The sequence below is a fragment of the Brachyhypopomus gauderio genome, chromosome 2, assembly GCF_052324685.1.
Source record: "Brachyhypopomus gauderio isolate BG-103 chromosome 2, BGAUD_0.2, whole genome shotgun sequence".
NCBI lineage: Eukaryota > Metazoa > Chordata > Actinopteri > Gymnotiformes > Hypopomidae > Brachyhypopomus > Brachyhypopomus gauderio.
The window spans coordinates 45,005,212-45,025,079 of NC_135212.1; the positions used below are offsets into that span (position 1 = coordinate 45,005,212).

The following is a 19,868-nucleotide window of genomic DNA, read 5'->3' on the forward strand; positions in this document are numbered from 1 at the left end:
AAGTTAAAAACACAGAGAAATCTCAACAAAGCTGAATCTGATACTGAGAAATTTATATTGGGGGCCAATGGGCCAGTTTTCTGTGTCTAGTGCCAAACAAATGCTCATAACTCTAAAACTAATTGATCAATTGATAAGGATTTTACAACAGTTTATCCAGGACATTTTTGCTCATTTTTCATGCCAGCACACACTCTAACTGGCAGTTATAATTTGAAATTCTGAACATTCTGCCATTCATTTTAAACTTAAATTTATTAAAAACTTGACTCCAAAAATGGATAGCACTCCTGTACATTAAGTGGTTTGGGCTGCACATGCCTGATGTCTTTGTCTTCCTTGTAACTGCGATAAAGTTGGTTTCACATTCGCTTATACGCATATTCAGAATTAGAAGTGTTGTTTAAAATGTACTACTGTCACCATCTACAAATTACCGTCTACAAATGAAAGTGGCGGTCATAAAAGCCCCAGAGCACCGAGCACTCGGCAAACATTTTAATATCTTTTAAACTATCCTTCATAAGACCATAAAACAAGTTGTTACATATTAAATGCATCCTAAACTTTTAAACAGTCCAAGGAACAAGAACCTTAACTACAGTATAACTGTAGAACCTTTTGTCCAAAAATACGGAGTTGTGCTAACGGTTCGCCCAATGGAGGATGGGTTCCCTTTTGAGTCTTGGTCCTCCTGAGGTTTCTTCCTAATCTCCACCATCTTAGGGAGTTTTTCCTTGCCACTGTCACCTTTGGCTTGCTCATTAGGGATCTGGACCCATACGATTGTAAAGCTGCTTTGTGACGTGTTATTAAAAGCGCTATATAAATATAATAAAGACTTTGACTTTGATAATAAATGACTTTATAATAAGACCATAAAAAATCTCAGATATGGGATTTAAAACTAAAATATCCGTATTTATACCCTACACCAATTTGTGGTGGTCAGCTTTGTCAAATATTTCAATAGCTTTTAAAATGTCCATCATAAGAGCATAAAACAAGTTATATTACGTTAAGTGCATCAACATCCTTGTTTTGTGGTCTTATGATGGACCGTTTAAAAGTTATTGAAATGTTTAAACAACAATTGACCACCACAAAGAGGTAAGAGGTAGAAATACCCATTCAAGAGTTGTAGGTTGTTGTTTAGGATCCACTTAATGTAATACAACTTCTTTGGTGGTTAAGCGGTTCAGGCTGTATTGGAGGAAGAAGAAGAAGAAGATGAAGAAGCAGAAGAATAAGAAGCAGTGGGATAACAATATAGTGCTTTTCAAGCACTAAGATAGAAAAGAGATTGTTCTTTAGTGGTTATAGCTACTGTATGTCAGGTATCCGTATAACCCGGAGCGATCCTAGGATCAAAGCTTTAGGGGTGCTCAGCTTTAGCTTGCCAGATAAAAAGCTACATAGCCACACCCCTATACAATACAACACATCTACCAAAAACAACATAGTGTGATCGGTGGTTCAGTGCTTCAAAAAGAGGACTGCTGTTAAAGAGATGTCTGCCACTTGCTCGATTAACCTGTCACACTAATGGAGTGTAAATTCACCATAAGGACTCGTCTGCTCCCCTATATGAATTAATCTAATGAGCACTTCTGCTGCCATGTTTCAAAAAACTCAACTGTACTGCTAGCGTGCTATAGTCCTGTACTGATTGGCCGCCTGAGGTGGAAAGCTGTGGAACCCGATTGGCTGAATAATGTGGAGGGCTGTGGAATCTGATTGACTGACTGTAGTGGAAGACCATGAAGATGAAAATGCATTCTGCTCAGAATGCATTTTCAAAATGCATTTTAACACAGACTGAGTGGTGTTGGTATCATAATGTTATTGCAAACAGGAGAGGTGCTATTTCCCCTTTTTAGTGTGGAGGTGAAGTGCATTATCAAGGAATGCAAATGCATATTAAGTGAATAGCATTTTAATTATATTTTTGATACAACCTTTGCATGATCACATGAAAGTTGGTCATTCAAATTGGGAAATATATTTTCATTGAAATAAAGGCACAAATAATGCAGCAAAATGCATGTGTAAATGAAATATGAATAGACGTCTACCAAATTGCAAATGTAAATGGAATTATTGAATTTGAATTTGAACTGAGCGCAAAGTTGCTTATGTGAGTAGAACATGTAAATGCAAATTTAGGATTACATTGCCATTTTGCATATTATATTTACATTTTAATATTGACACAGAATAACTTCCATAGATATTTAGACAGAAACTGAGGCTTAAAAACCCTGATTAATATCCCATTTAACAAAACTAAAACCCTACAAAGTTCCTGCGTAAAATAATCCTAATGAGATAAAATAAGAACTGCTTCCATGAAATGTCTCTGATATTACAAGCATCCTTTAACCTCTTGTCCCATTAACTGTTTTGTCCTGATAAGTAAATAGGCCATGATTCAACTGTGCTTCCACAGGGCTGGTTTGCAGGCAGAAACCTGGCTGTCTCACAGGTCACAAGCAAGTACTTCCTGTGGGTGGATGACGACTTTGTATTCCTTAATAAAACACACATTGAAAAATTTGTGGAGGTTATGGAGGCCGTTCCTGATTTGGATGTGGTGAGAAACTGTGGTCATGTTGACAGTTTATTTGCATGGCGTGACTCAGTCACTCCTTAATTCTCGAGCTTTTCCTCCCTGATCTCCTCTTTCCTCAGATTGGTGGTGATGTTGATGGAAACCAGTTCTACTTCAGTCTCATGTATGAGGAGGGTGACGAGGAAGGCGGCTGCATGAGACGCGTCCATGGCCACACACACAGCCCCCTGCCCGGCTTTGACGGCTGCTACTTAGTAGATGGAGTCGTCAACTTTTTCCTGGCTCGGACAGACGCGGTACGAAAGGTTGGCTTTGACCCTTTCCTGAAAAGAGTAGCTCACACAGGTATGATGTCCGCCTCCCTCTTCTAATATTCTCACACTGGTTCTCATATTCTCAGCTACAATTACCAGGTCCTGTTTTCACTTCCGTTTAATCTTGCATCATAGCAGCAGCTAAAAAATTGTTTTGAACTGTTCCTTAGTTCAATACAGCATTATGCATATTTGTTATGTCAACGAGGGAGCAAAACAAAAATGTTAAGTTGGAATAGCAGCTATCATTTAGCGGTGAACAATTACATGTCACTTCATGAATTGACATTTGGGGTTGTCAGGGGAAAGTTCACTGAAGATAACAGCGAGGGTTGAGGCAAGCTGTTTTAGACGCAGACACAACCAGACACAGACAGGCCAAGGGACGTCCAATGTAGCAGCAGCTCCATAATCAGCGAAACGGAAATCTTTGAGATCTTTTGCCAGCACCTCAATATTCACTGTATATCACTGTAGACAGTGTGAAGAGGTTGTACTCAAATCTTGTGCAGAGATGGATGCACTTTAGGCAGGTCCAAACATGTATTTGAGAAAAACTGTAAAAATGCTGCTGAACAGTTTTGCACTCTTGCCCTAACATCTCCTGCGACACACCACTGAGAAGGTGTCACAAAGGATCATTTCATGTTTCCATGGAGTGAAGACCACATGTAAAGACAACTCACCAGGTCACTCCATGGAAACATGAAATGATCCTGTGTCCTATGGCTCTGCATGTGAGCCCTTTGACCTTCTCAGTGGTGTGTCGCAGGACATGTTAGGGTGAGAGTGCAAAAATGTTCAGCAGTATCTTTACATGTGGTCTTAGTTATGATCTCAAAAGGTAAGATGTTGCCTTACCTGTTGATGGGGTCCGTTGATGATGGAGATCACCAATGAAGGTGAAGTTTTCATTTTTCATGCACTCCAACAGAGTAAAGCAATAGTGCACTACTTCAGGTACGTTATTTAGGGTGCTATATCTTATGAGGCGTGCTATATCTTATGAGGATAAGGAAAAGGTGGTGCCATTATTTGATGTTAGTAAGGCAGAACTCACATTTGGCAGCAGAAGTAAAGAACACTAGACATTTTCATTAATGTTTTCATACTGTTCCAAACTGGATTGCCACATATGGTGGTCATTGCCAATTCTGTGTTTATGTTGCCAATAATAAATACTGACTCTTGAGAAGGGACTTTGCTGATGGTTCCACCCAGTTCATCATAGAACGTGTCCATAGCTTTTTCAGTATCTCAGTTCCTTCACTTGGTGTTAAGATCCAGCTCTTTGATCTTAGTGAACCTATTTATACACTTGAAAGAACATTTTATATCTACAATTGAACGTATTTAGTAATAGCACTTAAATTGTCTTGTATTCTATAACCATGTATTGTATGGTATGTCTCATTCTAGGCTTCAGCAGTAGTACTTGCTGCTGTTCACTTCCAGCAGTATCTCAGTTTAATGGTACTTTTGGACTCTACTTTTGTGCTAGCTAGGGATACTTTTCTGAATAAACATCTAAATCATCTTTGTGCATTGTTCTGGATAAACACCAGAAATACCAAAAATGTAATGTAATGTAATATAAACAGGATTTTCTGAATGAGATTGTTTTCTCCTAAGTGTGATGATTTACTCGCCATTGTCATTACATTGTGTCACAGAACATTATATTATATATATTATATAAAATAAAAGGTAGACAGAGGTTATATTTCAAGTTTTTGATGCTTGATAAATTCCAGTTCAAGTATTACTTTATGCATGTTTTTAAAGGTTTGACTAATATATATATATTTTTTTTGCAAGAGAATTGCTTATTGCTACATTTAGTCAGGTTAAGGTTTTGTGTTCTTCTCTCAGTCCTGCAGAAGTGAGACTGATCTCTTTCCTCTGTGCTTTTCCCCCTCTCTGTAAAACTGTCACATTGATACATCTTTAGAGTTCTTCATTGATGGCCTTGGAGAGCTGATGGTCGCTACTTGCAAAGGATTCTCTGTTGGCCACCAGCAAAGAATCTTCCGGAAAGACTATAGTCAATATAGGATACAGACAGGAAGCAGCAATGAAGAAAAACTGGCACATCATTTCTTTAAGAACCATCTGAAATGCATCAAGTATTGACATCACTTTCCAGAGGGCCATCTCTGTAAAACGGGTCTGACAAGTCCTGACAAGACTCCTCCCTTGGACTTGTGTGTGTCTGTGTTATCTGTTTCATCTGTTTGTCATCTTGTTAGCGTCATTTGTTGCACCTGTCGTTAGCATCTGTGTATGTAAGTCCCAGTGTGAGAATATGCAGTGTTGCTGTTTTCTTTCATGTTTTAATAAATAAAACTATTCAAACCGACAGTGGACAAGCACTTCCTCACGCAAACATCACACCAGGGAGTGATAGTGTGCAACTTATGTTGCAAAGCACCTCATGGGCCTGTATTGTTGCTCACTCATGTCACAGCTCACTCTCATGCTTACCAGAATTCCTCGACAAGAAGTGCTATTGGCTATTTGGCTATTACAACTCAATATTTTCTTATTTACATTAAAAAGTAGAAGCAATAATACCTGATCGGACACTATGAGTTTACAATTTCATAGAACATTTCTCTGAAATGGACTGTGCGGTCTCAGGAGGTTCCACACAAACCTTTGGGATGGGCTGGGTAACTCCTTGAGTGGGCCGGACAACCCTCAGATGTCTCAAATTGGCCCTTGGATCTGGCCAGTGATCTTCCAGAACAGGCCAGAACAGGTTTCTGATGTCCTGAACCAAGCCCTTATGACATGCCGGATAACCTCTGGAATGGGATGATAATAATAATAATAATAATAATAATAATCTTATAGCACCTTTCATACATACATGCAACTCAAAGTGCTTTACAGAATAAATAAAAAAGAAACATTAAAAGAAAGCAAAGATAAGACAAAAATAAAATATTAAAATAAATTAAAGATAAAAAGGAAACAAACACAAAATAATTAAATAAAGTGACAAATTATAAAATAATAGACAACATAATGTAATAAAGTAAATAAGATTGAGAGTTTCTTAACTAAAAGCAGATCTAAACAGGAATGTTTTGAGACTCTTCTTGAAATGCCTCTGAGCTCTTCATGAAGAGAGTTCGAGCTTTGGGCCATAGTGGCAAAAAGCACCCTCGCCAATCGGACGCTCAGCGTCTCTGGGGGTCTATGGGGCAGTGGGCTGGCCTCGGCTGGCCCGGACGCTCAGCTTCTGCTTGATGATTGGATGATCTGTCTGAGGCTGAATCCCTTTTTGATTGACAGCGAAATGAGCGAATCGGCGATCTTTTGGTGTAGAACTCCGCGAGAGCATTTAATTTATTATTTTTTTAATTTTCATTCTGCTCTGAGTTGAACCGGAGATTTTCCTAATCTTAGCGGCAATTTCTTCGTTAAAAACGACTAGCGACAAATCGAGCTTCTATTTCTGGTGGTTTTTGTTGCTTGTGTTTGGAGACTGACTTCTATCAGTCAAGCTGAAATTGAGCTTCCCCTCCTTGAAAGACCAGCATCCGCCACTGCTGTAGAATAACTTGACTAATGTTGTCCAGTGTAAGTGTGTTGGTGATAAAATTATATTGTTCAAATAAAGATCCAGGAACAGGGAGAGTGAGCGTCCAAGCTACCTGCCATAGGTCTATGAGGAAGCACGAGAAACCTCACAACCTCAGAGTAAGATGGAAGATAGTTCAGCAGTTCCAAGGCAGTTCTTTTCAAGCTATGTTATGGGGGTTTTATGTGGCTATATATATATATATATATACATTTTCTAAATCGATTATCTAAATTGAATCTAAATTATTATAATTCATCTGACATCACTCACTCACCCCAACCCCTTCTGATTCTGAATGTCATATAAATATAAATAAATAACACTTGATAAGGATACTTGGAGAGTAGGTAGTTAACCTGGCTAGAATGCAAATATCTAGCCTTCATAAAACCCCCAGAAAGTGTTTGGCGGCTGTTCTTTGCCGCATGTTTGTTTTTATGTATTGGATTGCTGTTCAGTTGTATAAACTGTATTTTAACTTAATTTTGAATAAATTCAAACACTAAAACAGTGTTCCAAACAAATATACTATTTTATGCAACTTAGGTTAAAACCACTAGATACTATGATCACTCAAAAACAATTTGAACAGCTTTCCTATTGTTCTGTTTATGTAAAAACCGATGAGATATTGTTGTCTACTATGATTGTAACACAACACCATTTTTCTTTTAAAAGATTGTCTTTGAGGACTCCTCCCCTGTGCAGCTGATTGAAGCAGAGTGTTCATGTGTAGCTGGAACAGCACTGTGTAACCATAATGTTGCACTGCTGTACCAGACTGCACACTACTCTCAGCTGAATCTTGCTGCTGTTCCCCCAGTCCTGAGCTGTACAGAGACAGAGCAATGCTGGCACAAGCCAAGAATCATGGTAAGTATATCCCAGTAAGATACCAGAAAAAACACATTTTACAAAGGATTTACTATCTGTTTTATAGAATACATATTGGCCATTTTGTTATATTATAAATATTAGAAATACCTGTAGCCAGACAATATGTGGCAGAAGCACAATATAGCTGAATTACCAAGTGTTACCAAGTACTTTTTATAAAGCCCATTTCAGTTTTTTAATAATGTTTTATTAATCATTAATAGGGTTTGAAGCCAGGTCGGGTCAGTGACACGGTTGTGATGTCAACCAAGCCAAAGCAGAGAACTGTTTCTAATGGTGTAAGGTAAGTATTTACTGTTATTTTATACAGTCAAGTCACAATATTATAGACACTTCCGACGTTCTACACCCATTGTTGCATCTCCACTGATATTATAGGACACTGTAGGTCTATCATTACAGACTGTTGTCCTGCATCCGTTTCTCTGCATATTATCACCCTGCTCAATACTCAGGACCCCATAGGATAGACCACCACAGAAACGGATGCAGGATGATATTCTGTAATTATAGAACTACACAGTGTTCCTATATGATCAGTGGAGCTGAAAAAATAAACAATGAGTGTAGAAACAAAGAGGTGGCCATAGCATTGTCACTTGAATGTATATAAATTGGTATGGAAATAGTCTTTTAGCTTAAAATTTGTCTAATTTAAAGTGTCAACTGATATTTTAAACAGGAGCACACTTTACAAAGCTGTGCGGCGGGAGCTGCCTGATCAGCTCCTGATTACAGGTGTGACTTTGTAGTGTTTGCAGAAGAGGACATGGTGATTCAGAGGATCTACAGAGATGCAGAAGTTGCTACCATCATCAGAAAGAAGGGCGACTTCTTTTTTTTTTTAAAGTTTATATGGCAGTTTGCTTGAAGGACTAAACTGTTTTTGAAGTTTTAAACTTTTTAAAAGATGTGTAAAGTTCCAATCAGAGCAGTGTCCTCCACTTTAACTCATGGAGTTCCTAAATGACACATACTGAATATGCTGAGGGCATCGCCAGTGTGAGAATGTGTTTATGTTCCATATCAATAGTTCTGACACTATTTATAGAACAGAATGTTAAAATACAAGTTATAAAATTGTTAGTGTTAATATTTTATATGCATTTATATTACATGTGTATATATATTATAGATATTTATTTAACTGACTCAATTTACGATTTTGTATCAACATTCAGAATGTGATGGGCGGGGGTGAGCAACGAAAAGGAAGCGATCACGCCAAGTCTCAGGGGAAAATGATGGTTTAATAGAAAGTGTGCAAACCTAAAACCCGTGCACTATCTCCAAATTAAGGATATAATGACCAGCGGTCAACTGGTACGACGACAAGACATATATAGACAGACAAACGACCATCAGGTGGGAACGGATCACGGGCTCCGCCCACCTGAGGGGCGTACACGACATCACAAAACAACAACAACTACACAGCCGCTGTGGACGGAGGCGACCGGTAGGGGGCCGCCTCACTGTGACAGACCCCCCCACCAAGCCGCACTCCCCTCCACTGGGTGTGTGGCACACAGCGGCTGCACAACAACACGAAGGGGCAGGAAGGCAAGGACAGGCAGGGACACACCTCCTGCAGTCCACGAGTTGAAACACAAAACACATAACGTTAGTCAGCTCACCTCCCTGGTCGGGACCCTGGACCGACTGGGCCGTTAACAACACATAACCACGCCCCGGTCGGTCACAGGGCCCTCGCGCCCTAACCGGCCCTTGGCCGGTGAGCCCCACAGGTGTGAGGACGAGTAGCTATGGCTCCTGTGTCGTCCTTAGCGTATGTGTGTGTGTGCAGGTTACCTCCCCGAGGCGTGGCTCCTGGACCTACCTCCTCCCAGAGCTGACCCCTGCCTAATGCTAGGGGTCACCCCAGCCTCCTGGGGGAGCCAACCCCTCCCGGGGTCCCTCATCACAAGGTGGACTCCTCCACTCAACCCAGGAGCGCCAGAGACCGAGGCCCAGACCACCCCCGACGCGGGCTAGGGAGCAGCCCCAAGGGCCTCCTGGTCACCCCGGGCAGGAGGGAGGATCTTCTCCCTCAGCAGGAGCTTTTCAGACCGGAGCCCCATGGTCCCCAAACATCCGGGGGCCCCAGCCCTCTAGGGAGGGGCTCTTCATGACCGGGCTCCGGTCACCCCACAACACCAGGGGGCTCCTGCCAGGTGGAGACCCCCACAAGGTCCAGGAACACCACGACACCGCCAGGGGGAAGCACCTGCACAGAAACAGCGCACACACACACACACACACACACACACACACACCCACCAACACCAACATAGAACACAAACGCGCCTCAGACGCCCTCCGTGCCATACCCAGTGGCACGGGACCACAACCGCCCCCCTCCCAAACACACATTTAAGGGGAGGAGCAAGCGTGGAATTACACTTAACAGTAGACAACACGCTAGGACAAAACATACACACACAAAGACTCGACAAACAGAACTTAGTGCGCAGACATTGAACGAACGGGACCGATACTTGCGTGCACTACACAAACGATGGTGACGCGCCGCTCAGAGTCGCAGTCGCTCCCCACATAAAACACACGACACACGGGGAGCGAGGCGACAGTGACGAGCAGCGAGCGCGTCACACACACAAAACACTCAACATATAACACACACGCACGCACACGGATCCTCCCGTCCGTTACCTGGACACACTAACACCACACAAGAAGAAGAGTATTTCCAGAACGACAGTCCTGTCCCTCGCCGTGCCACTAACACAACACATGGGCACAGCGGATCTCTTCACACAAACAAACAAACAACAAACACGAAGAGTATTTCCAGGGCGAGAGCCCTGTCCCTCGCCGTGCCACAAACAACACAAAAGCACGGCGGATCTCTTCAATCAAAAACCACGCAGACAAACACTTACCACGAGACATGACCACGAACGAAGGAGAAAGAAAAAGAGACTCGGTGGCTTCCGAAGGGTGGCTGGTCATTCTGTGACGGGCGGGGGTGAGCAACGAAAAGGAAGCGATCACGCCAAGTCTCAGGGGAAAATGATGGTTTAATAGAAAGTGTGCAAACCTAAAACCCGTGCACTATCTCCAAATTAAGGATATAATGACCAGCGGTCAACTGGTACGACGACAAGACATATATAGACAGACAAACGACCATCAGGTGGGAACGGATCACGGGCTCCGCCCACCTGAGGGGCGTACACGACATCACAAAACAATAACAACAACAACAACACAGCCGCTGTGGACGGAGGCGACTGGTAGGGGGCCGCCTCACCGTGACACAGAACTCTTTTCGTTTTATTTTATTTTTACAGTTCATTAAGCTTGTAAATATGCCATAAACCTTTCATGTGACCAACGGTAATGAATTTTATTGTAGCAAAACTGGTCTATTGCATTCTTTATTGGAAGTAAAGACATGAAAAATAGTATTGTGTTTGCATTTGATTTTATTTCTTAAGAATAAAGTAGTTTAGCATATTTCCCAGTGTCTTTTTTACAGTACCTAGAATTAATTATTTACAAAACATAAACAAATTGGAAATTAAACATGAACAATGTAACAACTTAAAGAAAGTACAAAGTAAGCTCTGATCTCCTGTACATAGAATTAAGAGTTCATTCATTTGCCTGCCCACGCTTTCACCAGTGGCCCGTTTTGGTAGTTTACCAGCAAGCATGCCACACTAAACAACTGATCAATGCTTCCACACACTGACAATGGTATGACTTTGTCAAAGAGCTTGTTATCCTTAACCCTTCGGATACATCTCTCTACATGAACTTGCAAGCGGGCAATGGACTGGGTCTGCTGGACATCCTCTCTACACATTTGGCTCCCCTTTGAAAGAAAGGCAGGTCGGTAGACCTTGCAGGGAACAAGGTTGTCCACGAGAAAACCCTTGTCCACCATAATTGCAGTGTCGGCAGTGAGGAGTTTGGTGATTCCAGACAGCTTAAAGACTTCCCGGTCGCTCAAAGAGCCTGCATATAATGCAGACACAAAGGTGATGGGACCGTGGGGTGCAATGCCAATCATGGCCTTGAATGTGGTGTGAGATTTGTAAGTGGAAAATACCTCACTCTGCATAACAAGAGAGGAGGGGGTTTGGCAAAAATTTCTGTGCAGTCAAGCACCACTTGCGTGTCAGGAAATGCTGAGAATTCGGGTGGTAAGTGAGCCTTCACTTCTTCTTTTGGAATCCACAAGCGAACAGAACCAAGTAGATGGTACAGAAAGTGTGTCCATGTTGCAATAATTCTGCTGACTGTGGTCCGGTGAATACCAAAGCGGTTGGCAAGATCCCTGAGAGGTAGGCCCACAGACAGGTGCATCAGAAAGAGCAGTAGTTCGTCTATCGGTGCAAGTTTCTGTGAAAAGAAATAAGATAAATTTATCAGTAGGCATTATTTGAGGTACACTGCATATTTAATCTATTTTACACTGTTCTTTAGTGTGTGTGTGAGTAAAATAACTGCAGTGTACTTCAGTTGTTCTACATGTAAAACATCTGAAGTGCACTGCAGTTACTTCATGTGTGTGTGAGAACTGCAGCACATTACATTTTGAACTTTTTTGTGATCTTGAATATATAACTCACTGTTGCTTTTTGTTGAGTTGGCTCACCAACGTTGGCAGAGGCAGCACAGGAACTGGTGATCCGGACCATCCTGGTTTTCACAGCAGGCTCCACCAGTTGCCAAAAGGCCTGGAGATGCTTGTATGATGCAAATCTAAAAATAAAATTATAATCACTGTTGACTTATCGGTACTGTACACTACTGTGACTAATGCACAAGACATGACAACACATTCATACACATTCTTATTAAGTTGAAAAGATATATAAATAGAACTGATACACAAAGTTTAATTTAATACTATTAAAAAAACATGGACCTACCTTGTGTAAAAACGAATGTCTTCATCTGATCCTGCAAGACAATGAAGCCCAAAGCGGGACTGCAGCTGTAACGTTTCAAGCCGGTGTTCCAGTTCTTGTATTCTTTTCCTCAGTGCTTCGTTCTCGTTTGCTAAAGCATCTGCCGCTGCTGAGGTGGTTGGAGTAACACAGTAGTCGTGATCAGGCGCTATCTGCACGTCCATCTCAGAGTCGGGGTCCGGCGCTGCTAAAGCCGGGGAAGGGCATCTCGGCCGGCGTTGCCAAACGTTAAGCCTCGGCGCAGGTGTGCTAAAATTGTTCCAGGTGAAAAGACAAGGCACCGCTCCTCTGTTGAGCTTTCTCTTTCCCCCGGCCGTCACAACAAAGTCACTCGTTTTGAAATGCCTGCTACAGACACGAGTACTTGCAATGGGGCTGAAGTTGTCCCTACGGATTATTATAAGCCACTGACCTCGCACTTCTGGATCTGCTGGAAATCTGTGGAAGCTAATCTCCGAGTTGTACCGTGAAGAATTAGCACACAGATGTAGGTACCATGCTAAACCAGCAGGTGGCAGTACCACTGGCAACACATTGAACAAGCTTGCTTTGACGGAAGTAAGGGTGTGTCTACAGTTCAGGTGTTTAAATACCCTGAACAGCCATTCATCTCTCTCTCTCTGGTTTGACTGACACCGAGGTTAGACCTATTAAAGAGAGGCTCCGCCACTTCTCTCTCTCCCGTTTTCTTTGAGAACACGCGAACTTTGCAACGATTAACAGCAAACAGCTGAAAGTCGTACTACTTAATTAACGAGCCCGAGTTACGGTGCAATCTAACCAGTAACCGATCAACGGTACCGCGACAACAGATTCACCTAACTACTTCAATCAAGCTTGCTAACGCGGCCACACGGACTGAAACAAAGGCGATCAATTCCCTGTTGTTAAACCGTGAACGAGACTCTCATTCCTGGACGATTCCCCAGCACACCTGGACGACATCGCTTTTAATCAACGAGGAGTTGGCGGTGGAAATTCCCTCCTAATTCCAGGAGAATTCAGGGAGGACGAGGAAACCACCCAAAACACTCAACACGTGAGACTCTTACCGCTGGGCATAGTTTATAGAAGGGCAAAGTTACTTGAACTGCAGAGTTAACCAAGTTTTCTGTTAATACATTCTGAATGTTTAACTTTTGTCATAAACTTCGTTAAGATTTGTACACACAAGTTCTCCACCTGGCATGCAATCTCCATGTTTTATCTTCTGAATATTTGACAACTTGTAGTTCCCATTCTCAGACACACTACATTAATTTTTGGTTAGTAAGCCAGCGCCATTACTCTTTGTTCTGACCACGTTGGAATAAACCAGCTGAGCTCATTAACATAGTCGCGCTGCTCTACTGTTTAAAGTCGGCGCCATTTTAGTTGCTTTGTTCTCCATAGGAGAACTGAGATTACAACTCCGCCTCCTCACACGCGCACAAGCGCGCACACTTAGTCCTCCCCTTTTTTTTTACACACACACACACACACACACACACACTAGATGCTGAGTCTTCACTGTAAATATACTGATCCATGTTGATGCTCTTTGTGTTTTAGAATAGTTGGTTTTAAATAAATGTATCATTTATTTTCACCAAATTGTCTGTGTTGATGTCATTCAAAAGTGGTTGTTGCCAAAACCTCCAAAGAATTCATTGTTAAATCCTTCAGATACCAAACCATTCATTACCTTTAGTTGATAACTAAACTTGTGGTTCTGGTATAATTAGAATATGAGACTGATTCTAAAATTAATGAGACTGATTAATAATTAAGGTAAAACAAATTATATCTACTTTAAAGGATTAGTAGGTGAAACCCCTACACAGAGGCACACAACAATGAAGAGACGTTCTTTTCTCTTGATGCTGGTAGGTTAATCTTTTCTCCTTTACTTTAAAAACACTCATGATCGCTATCACTCTCTATCACTCTCTACTTCTCTACACAAACTACTACAACCGGAAACAAGTATGCTTACCCCTCGCTACCCGGAAGTTAGGAGGCTCCGCCTTGTGCACAGATGTCAACCAACACAGCTATTAACTGTCAACCACCTTATCACCACACCCCTTTAAATATCACTTAATAACTTCTATAAAATCTGTTTATCGTAGAGAAAAACACTGGGAGAGATACTAACACAATGGGGTCTTATAGAATTGACAAAATATAATTGCTCAAAAAACGTAATTTACGTGTAATAAAAATTCAAAGTTTCTCGTCCGGCCCGTTCACTTACATGGGAGAGGGCGGGGGTAAAAGTTGTACTGCAGCCAGCCACTAGATGGCAGCTGACTCACGGAGGCTTCACTTTTCACTCGTGTCGTCCAGTCCACTTATGGCGCATTTCCACTAGGGCCTGCTTGGCGCGGTACGGTTCGATACGGGTCGATTCGCAACGGAACGGTACGGTCACGTTGTGTTTCCATTACAATGGTGAACCACCCCAATGTGGGTGGAGTCGCTGTTGGCGCGCGGGTTGTAGTGTCGTGACATCATTTGTATGCGACCACAACACCGGTCAATGCCTCTTAACACATAGCATTATTGTATCTTATTTATCTTTATCTTCATTATTGTATGTGGTTGCTCTAATTATTGATAATAATTTGGTATTACTCAAACAGGCTGAACACACCCTGCATAAAAAGCATCAGTCATACAATCAAATGAAATCAAACTTTATTATGAAATATAGATATTTAAAGTACAACATATGTAAATAATATAGTTATAGTTTAAAAAAGTGCAAAAAGCAAATATATACGTATAGCTTTATATGAAATAAATATTTATAGTACTACAAGCAACATTTTGTGTGCTTTTACTGGCGTCTGTCTCGCATGGTGTTCACAAGTTCGCCAAGCAACCCGAGGAAAGCCCGGTTGAAGGAAACATTTTCCGCCAACTCCGCTCGCCTCGTCAGTGGAAGGGGAATCTTGAACGTAAAAAATAACAAATATTAAACACAAGCATTCCCGTGAAAGCAACAATATAGCGTAACTGCACAAAATGTGTAGCACGTCATCGCTGTAAACCTTTACATTTCTAGTGGCCCCGTCCAGTTCGCCCTGGATTTTGTGATCACTGATTATTAACAGAAAGGTTTGTACCTCGGCGTTTGACCAGGGAACAGACTTCGCTCCTTGAGTTTTAAAAATGGCTGAGGAGTCCATAGCATAGCGGAGGAGTCGCTCTCCTGACGCAACCTGTGACGACACTCCCTGGCCAATCAGTGTCATGCTGTTCCTCCACGTCACAGAACTGTACCGCTTCGGAACGGTTAGAACCTCGAGTGAGCAGGTACGAAAATAGTACCCGAAAGTACCGGCTAAACGGGTCCTGGTACTAATGGAAACACTCACAAACCGTCGCAAATCGAACCGTACCGCGCCAAGCAGGCCCTAGTGGAAATGCGCCATTATATATACGGTCTCTGTAAAAAGTGAAGCCTCCGTGTGTCAGCTGCCCTCTAGTGGCTGGCTGCAGTACAACTTTTAACCCCGCCCTCTCCCATTTAAGTGAACGGGCCGAACGAGAAACTTTTATTTCACGTAATACGTAAACTTTTACAAGTAAAATAAGTTTTTTGAGCAATTATATTTAGTCAATTCTATAAGACGTTGTTATCTCTCCCAGTGTTTTTCTCTACGATAAACAGATTTTATAGACGTTATTAAGTGTTACTTAAAGGGGTGTGGCGATAAGGTGATTGACAGTATAGCTGCATTGATTGACATCTAATACCAGACGCTCAAACGTGAACGCGCTCAACAGCAAAACTCTATCAAAACCTATATATATGGTCTCTGCTTCAGACCAATGAAAACACCACGGTGGGAGGAGTTGGATCTAAATCCAGCTCCACCCCCTGGACTTTCGCTTCTGCAGCGAGGGGTATCTAAACAAATCAGTGAGTGAACGGGAGCCCTCAGTTCAGTGAACAAATCACTGAGCAAGCACAGTTCCCTCGCAATGAGAGTTTCCGCCACCAGATTCGTGGTTGATTTAGTCACTAAATTTTAGTGATTCACAGACCACACAGCAGTTCCCCTGCCGGCCTTCACGGTCGCTGCTGAGCTTAACTACTGAACTGAGGAAGTGCGGAAGTGATTCGATTCAGTACGTTCACTCAAATGATTCGAAGAATCGTTCTCAAACGACACAACACTAACCCAGACACCCATTAGTCCGCCATCCCTCACACAGGAAGTATACTGTATACATTTAATGTCACAGATATTCAGCAGATATAATTATTGATCTTTAAAAATCTCCAATAATGTCCAGTATTACTAGTTTCATAATACTTTTACATTACATAATTTACATAAGTTTATATGTCTAAGTATAATTTATTCTCTGGATAATTTCATGGGTACCGCATCCTCAGCGCCTACTACTGACGAGTTTCATAATACTATTAGATGTATTAGATGTCAACCAATGCAGCTATTAACTGTCAACCACATTATCGCCACACCCCTTTAAATAACACTTAATAACTTCTATAAACTTTTATAGAATAACTCTATAAACTCTTAAACTTTGTTTAATTGTGGCTGTAGGGATCAACCTGATGTAAATCACCCCACTGCTGTTTTATGTTGGCACAAAAGGGCTGTTGAAAAAATCAGAACTTTTGAACTATACATCACAGCATAGCCGACAGCGCATGCCTGCCTTAACCACAAATGACTTTGACAAACATGCAGATTTTCAAAATGCATTAACCCAAAATAAAAAAACAAACTCCACTCTTCAACCAATTCAGACACAGATTTATATGCATAAAATTCTTTAAATGTATTTTACTATGATACTTTTTTATTACCGGTAATTGAAGTTATGTTCCGTCCATTCGTCCAATGCTGAGAAGCCTGGCATTATTAACGCACACTCTCCGATTCCGTTGCATTAAAACTTATTTATTGTGTACAAGTGAAATTTTTAGATGATATAATCCATGATCCGTCATTCTTAACTGCATATAATAAAAATGGTCAAATTAAAGCGTGGTCAAAAAAATGTCTTTACCAAGCTTCCCACTTTGTAACGCTGGGTGCAGGAAGCAGACACCAAGACGTATACGGTGCACAAGACACTGCGCGAACGCACATTAAATAGGTGAATCACACAGACCCACGTGACCTCGAGACAAGGCACAGGTGATACTAACGAACACGCTCACAAACGCCCCACACCCACGGAAGTACAAGCATGGACATAACGACATGGAGGCTAACGTCCTCCCCCTCTCCGTAATACACCGTGGAATCCGAGTACACGGACGGGGGAGGACTGACCTCATCTTCTGTCGTCTCGGGGTGGGCCGGCGGTGTGGGGCTGGTCTCCTTCTCCTCGCCCGACGTCTGGGGGGCTGCAGGCGTGGGGGAAGGGCAGCTGGCTTTGCCCTCACTCTCGTCTTCTTCGGACTCACCGCTCTCGAACTCTTTCTCGGGGGGAGCCATGACGAGAGCGCCCACGCTCACATATAGAGGTGCATCTGGCTCCTCTAGGTCTACACTCCCGAACTCTGGCTCAGGAGGGGTGAGGGCAAAGGCGCCTGCACCTAACCAAACCGGCTCTTCTGTCTCCTCCTCCTCGGAGAAGACCAGGAGCGGTGCGCTCCTCTCCTCCAATTCGCAGCTGCCCATTGCACGGGGTGGCAGCTCCACGGACGCGGGGGGGTGTCTCTCCTTCCACTCGCATACCGCGGTCTGGCGGAAGTGTTCCGCCATCCCTGCATCCTCCGTTTCCCGAGCCGCGCCGAGCATGTATGCGCAGAACGGGTCCTGCTTCATGGTCTGCTCGGTAACGGGGACATCGTGACGCCGCACTGGGGAAGAGCCGTGGTGACGCCAGCTTTTCTTCTTCCCCTTTGGTGCACGCTTGGTGTATCCGGGCATCTGTATGGCTTGTCATTCTGTAACGCTGGGTGCAGGAGGCAGACACTAAGACGTATACGGTGCACAAGCAACATTTATTGACGTCTACACAAGTAAGCTCTGTACGGAGCGCAAGCAGCACACACACACACACTCACGCTGACACGTAGCTTTAGACAAAGACGAGCACAAGACACTGCGCGAACGCACATTAAATAGGTGAATCACACAGACCCACGTGACCTCGAGACCTCGAGACAAGGCACAGGTGATACTAATGAACACACTCACAAACGCCCCACACCCACGGAAGTACAAACATGGACATAACGACACGCAGAGAACGTAGCGGCACGCCCACAGGGAAGGGTCCGGAGCTGTTCCGTAACACACTTACGTTCCCCAAACTATCCTACGTCATATAACCTTTACCTTCGTGACCAAAATCTCAGGTGCTTCATTATCCAAAGAAAAATAAAAATGGTGAAATCCAATATCACAAAACATAACATTTCTGCATTTGACACAAAATCAAATTAACTAATAATAAATAATAAGTGTATGCAAAATGGCTGTAACATTCCGGCCCCTAATTTTGGTATATCAAAATTACCACAAATTTACACAGTCATATAATTTCCGACATTGTCCCACAATATAGGTATCATAGCCACACATCAGAACACAGTTCAATTTAAATACATGTCTCAAAGTTCATTGTGAATGTCCATTCAATCTTTCTCTTTAAGCATCCACGGTTTGAAGTCAGGAATGATACATACCACGACTGATACATCAATGTGTCCATTTAGCAAAAGTCTAAACCACTAAAAGCAATTACATATGTTCAGCCTCGAGTAAAAGGCATAACTTGGTGATGGGCCTTTCCAATTCATCAGTTCGTGTTTTGACACGTACTCTGCGCACAAACCCATTGACGTCTGGCATAGTTTCCACAATCCTTCCTGTACACCATGAATTTCTAGGGGCTGAATCCACGTAAAAAATGTATCGGAGTCAAAGTATTAAACTGATGGAAAATATGTAGTGAAGTAAAAGTGGAAGTAGGAGAAAAAAAAATACTCCAGTAAAGTACAGATACAGCATTTTAGTACTTAAGTACAGTAGTGAAGTAGTTCTACTTCGTTACTATACAACTCTGCAATGGGGTACATGACACCATCCCTCATATTATTAGTGTTTGTCCACTCCAGTGCTGTCCTGCAGTTTTAGTCCTTAAATGTGCCTGGAGTCATGTGGCATTCATCATCCGGTTCTGCAGGGCACTGTCTTCAGTGTGGGGTGTGGCCAAAGAATGTTGATATCTATGCCTTTCTGTGACTTTTCAGTCTCTCTGTAACTCTGTTGCAACCTGCTGATGACACTAAACTCAGTGGGTGGCCACTTCCCTGTGTGAACAATGACAGGGTTGATGATTCTTTGGTGTCTTCTGTGGTGTCTCATGATGTTAAAATGTGACCAGCATGATGACGAAGACTGTTTAAATAACAAGTCTTAACAGAAACAGGAAATTGGCAAGTTGGGCGAAAAGTACTGAAACATTAATGGCTTGGGGCCAAATGAGGCCTGCGTTCTGTTATAAAATCAGTAATAACAATAGACCACTGTATAAAATACACGTACAAAAAAGCTATTAGAATATAA

General features: G+C 42.4%; 2 protein-coding genes and 1 long non-coding RNA gene across 4 annotated transcripts in view; 2 read left to right on the forward strand and 1 right to left on the reverse strand.

Moving 5' to 3' along the window:
• LOC143508400 (beta-1,4 N-acetylgalactosaminyltransferase 2-like) overlaps positions 1–5,247 on the forward strand; it is a 31,228-nt gene extending 25,981 nt beyond the window's left edge. For both annotated transcript variants that reach the window (XM_076996863.1, XM_076996864.1), the window contains 3 exons: positions 2,450–2,593; positions 2,692–2,917; positions 4,838–5,247. In XM_076996863.1, coding sequence (XP_076852978.1) covers positions 2,450–2,593; positions 2,692–2,917; positions 4,838–5,019 — 552 coding nt within the window. In that variant the 3' untranslated portion in view covers positions 5,020–5,247. The remainder of the gene's footprint in view (positions 1–2,449; positions 2,594–2,691; positions 2,918–4,837) is intronic.
• A 1,467-nt stretch (positions 5,248–6,714) lies between these two features.
• On the forward strand, positions 6,715–8,152 carry LOC143508918 (uncharacterized). Its single transcript, XR_013129535.1, has 3 exons — positions 6,715–7,351; positions 7,579–7,658; positions 8,058–8,152. It is a non-coding gene; the product is annotated as an uncharacterized LOC143508918 (long non-coding RNA).
• Positions 8,153–11,255: 3,103 nt separating this feature from the next.
• On the reverse strand, positions 11,256–19,340 carry LOC143508919 (uncharacterized). The gene is made up of 4 exons (XM_076997509.1): positions 17,150–19,340; positions 12,280–12,427; positions 11,977–12,109; positions 11,256–11,746 (listed from the first exon to the last, which is right to left on the reverse strand). The coding sequence occupies exon 1, from the start codon at positions 18,222–18,224 to the stop codon at positions 17,490–17,492; it is 735 nt and encodes a 244-aa protein (XP_076853624.1). The 5' UTR covers positions 18,225–19,340; the 3' UTR covers positions 11,256–11,746; positions 11,977–12,109; positions 12,280–12,427; positions 17,150–17,489.
• Positions 19,341–19,868: the final 528 nt, after the last annotated feature.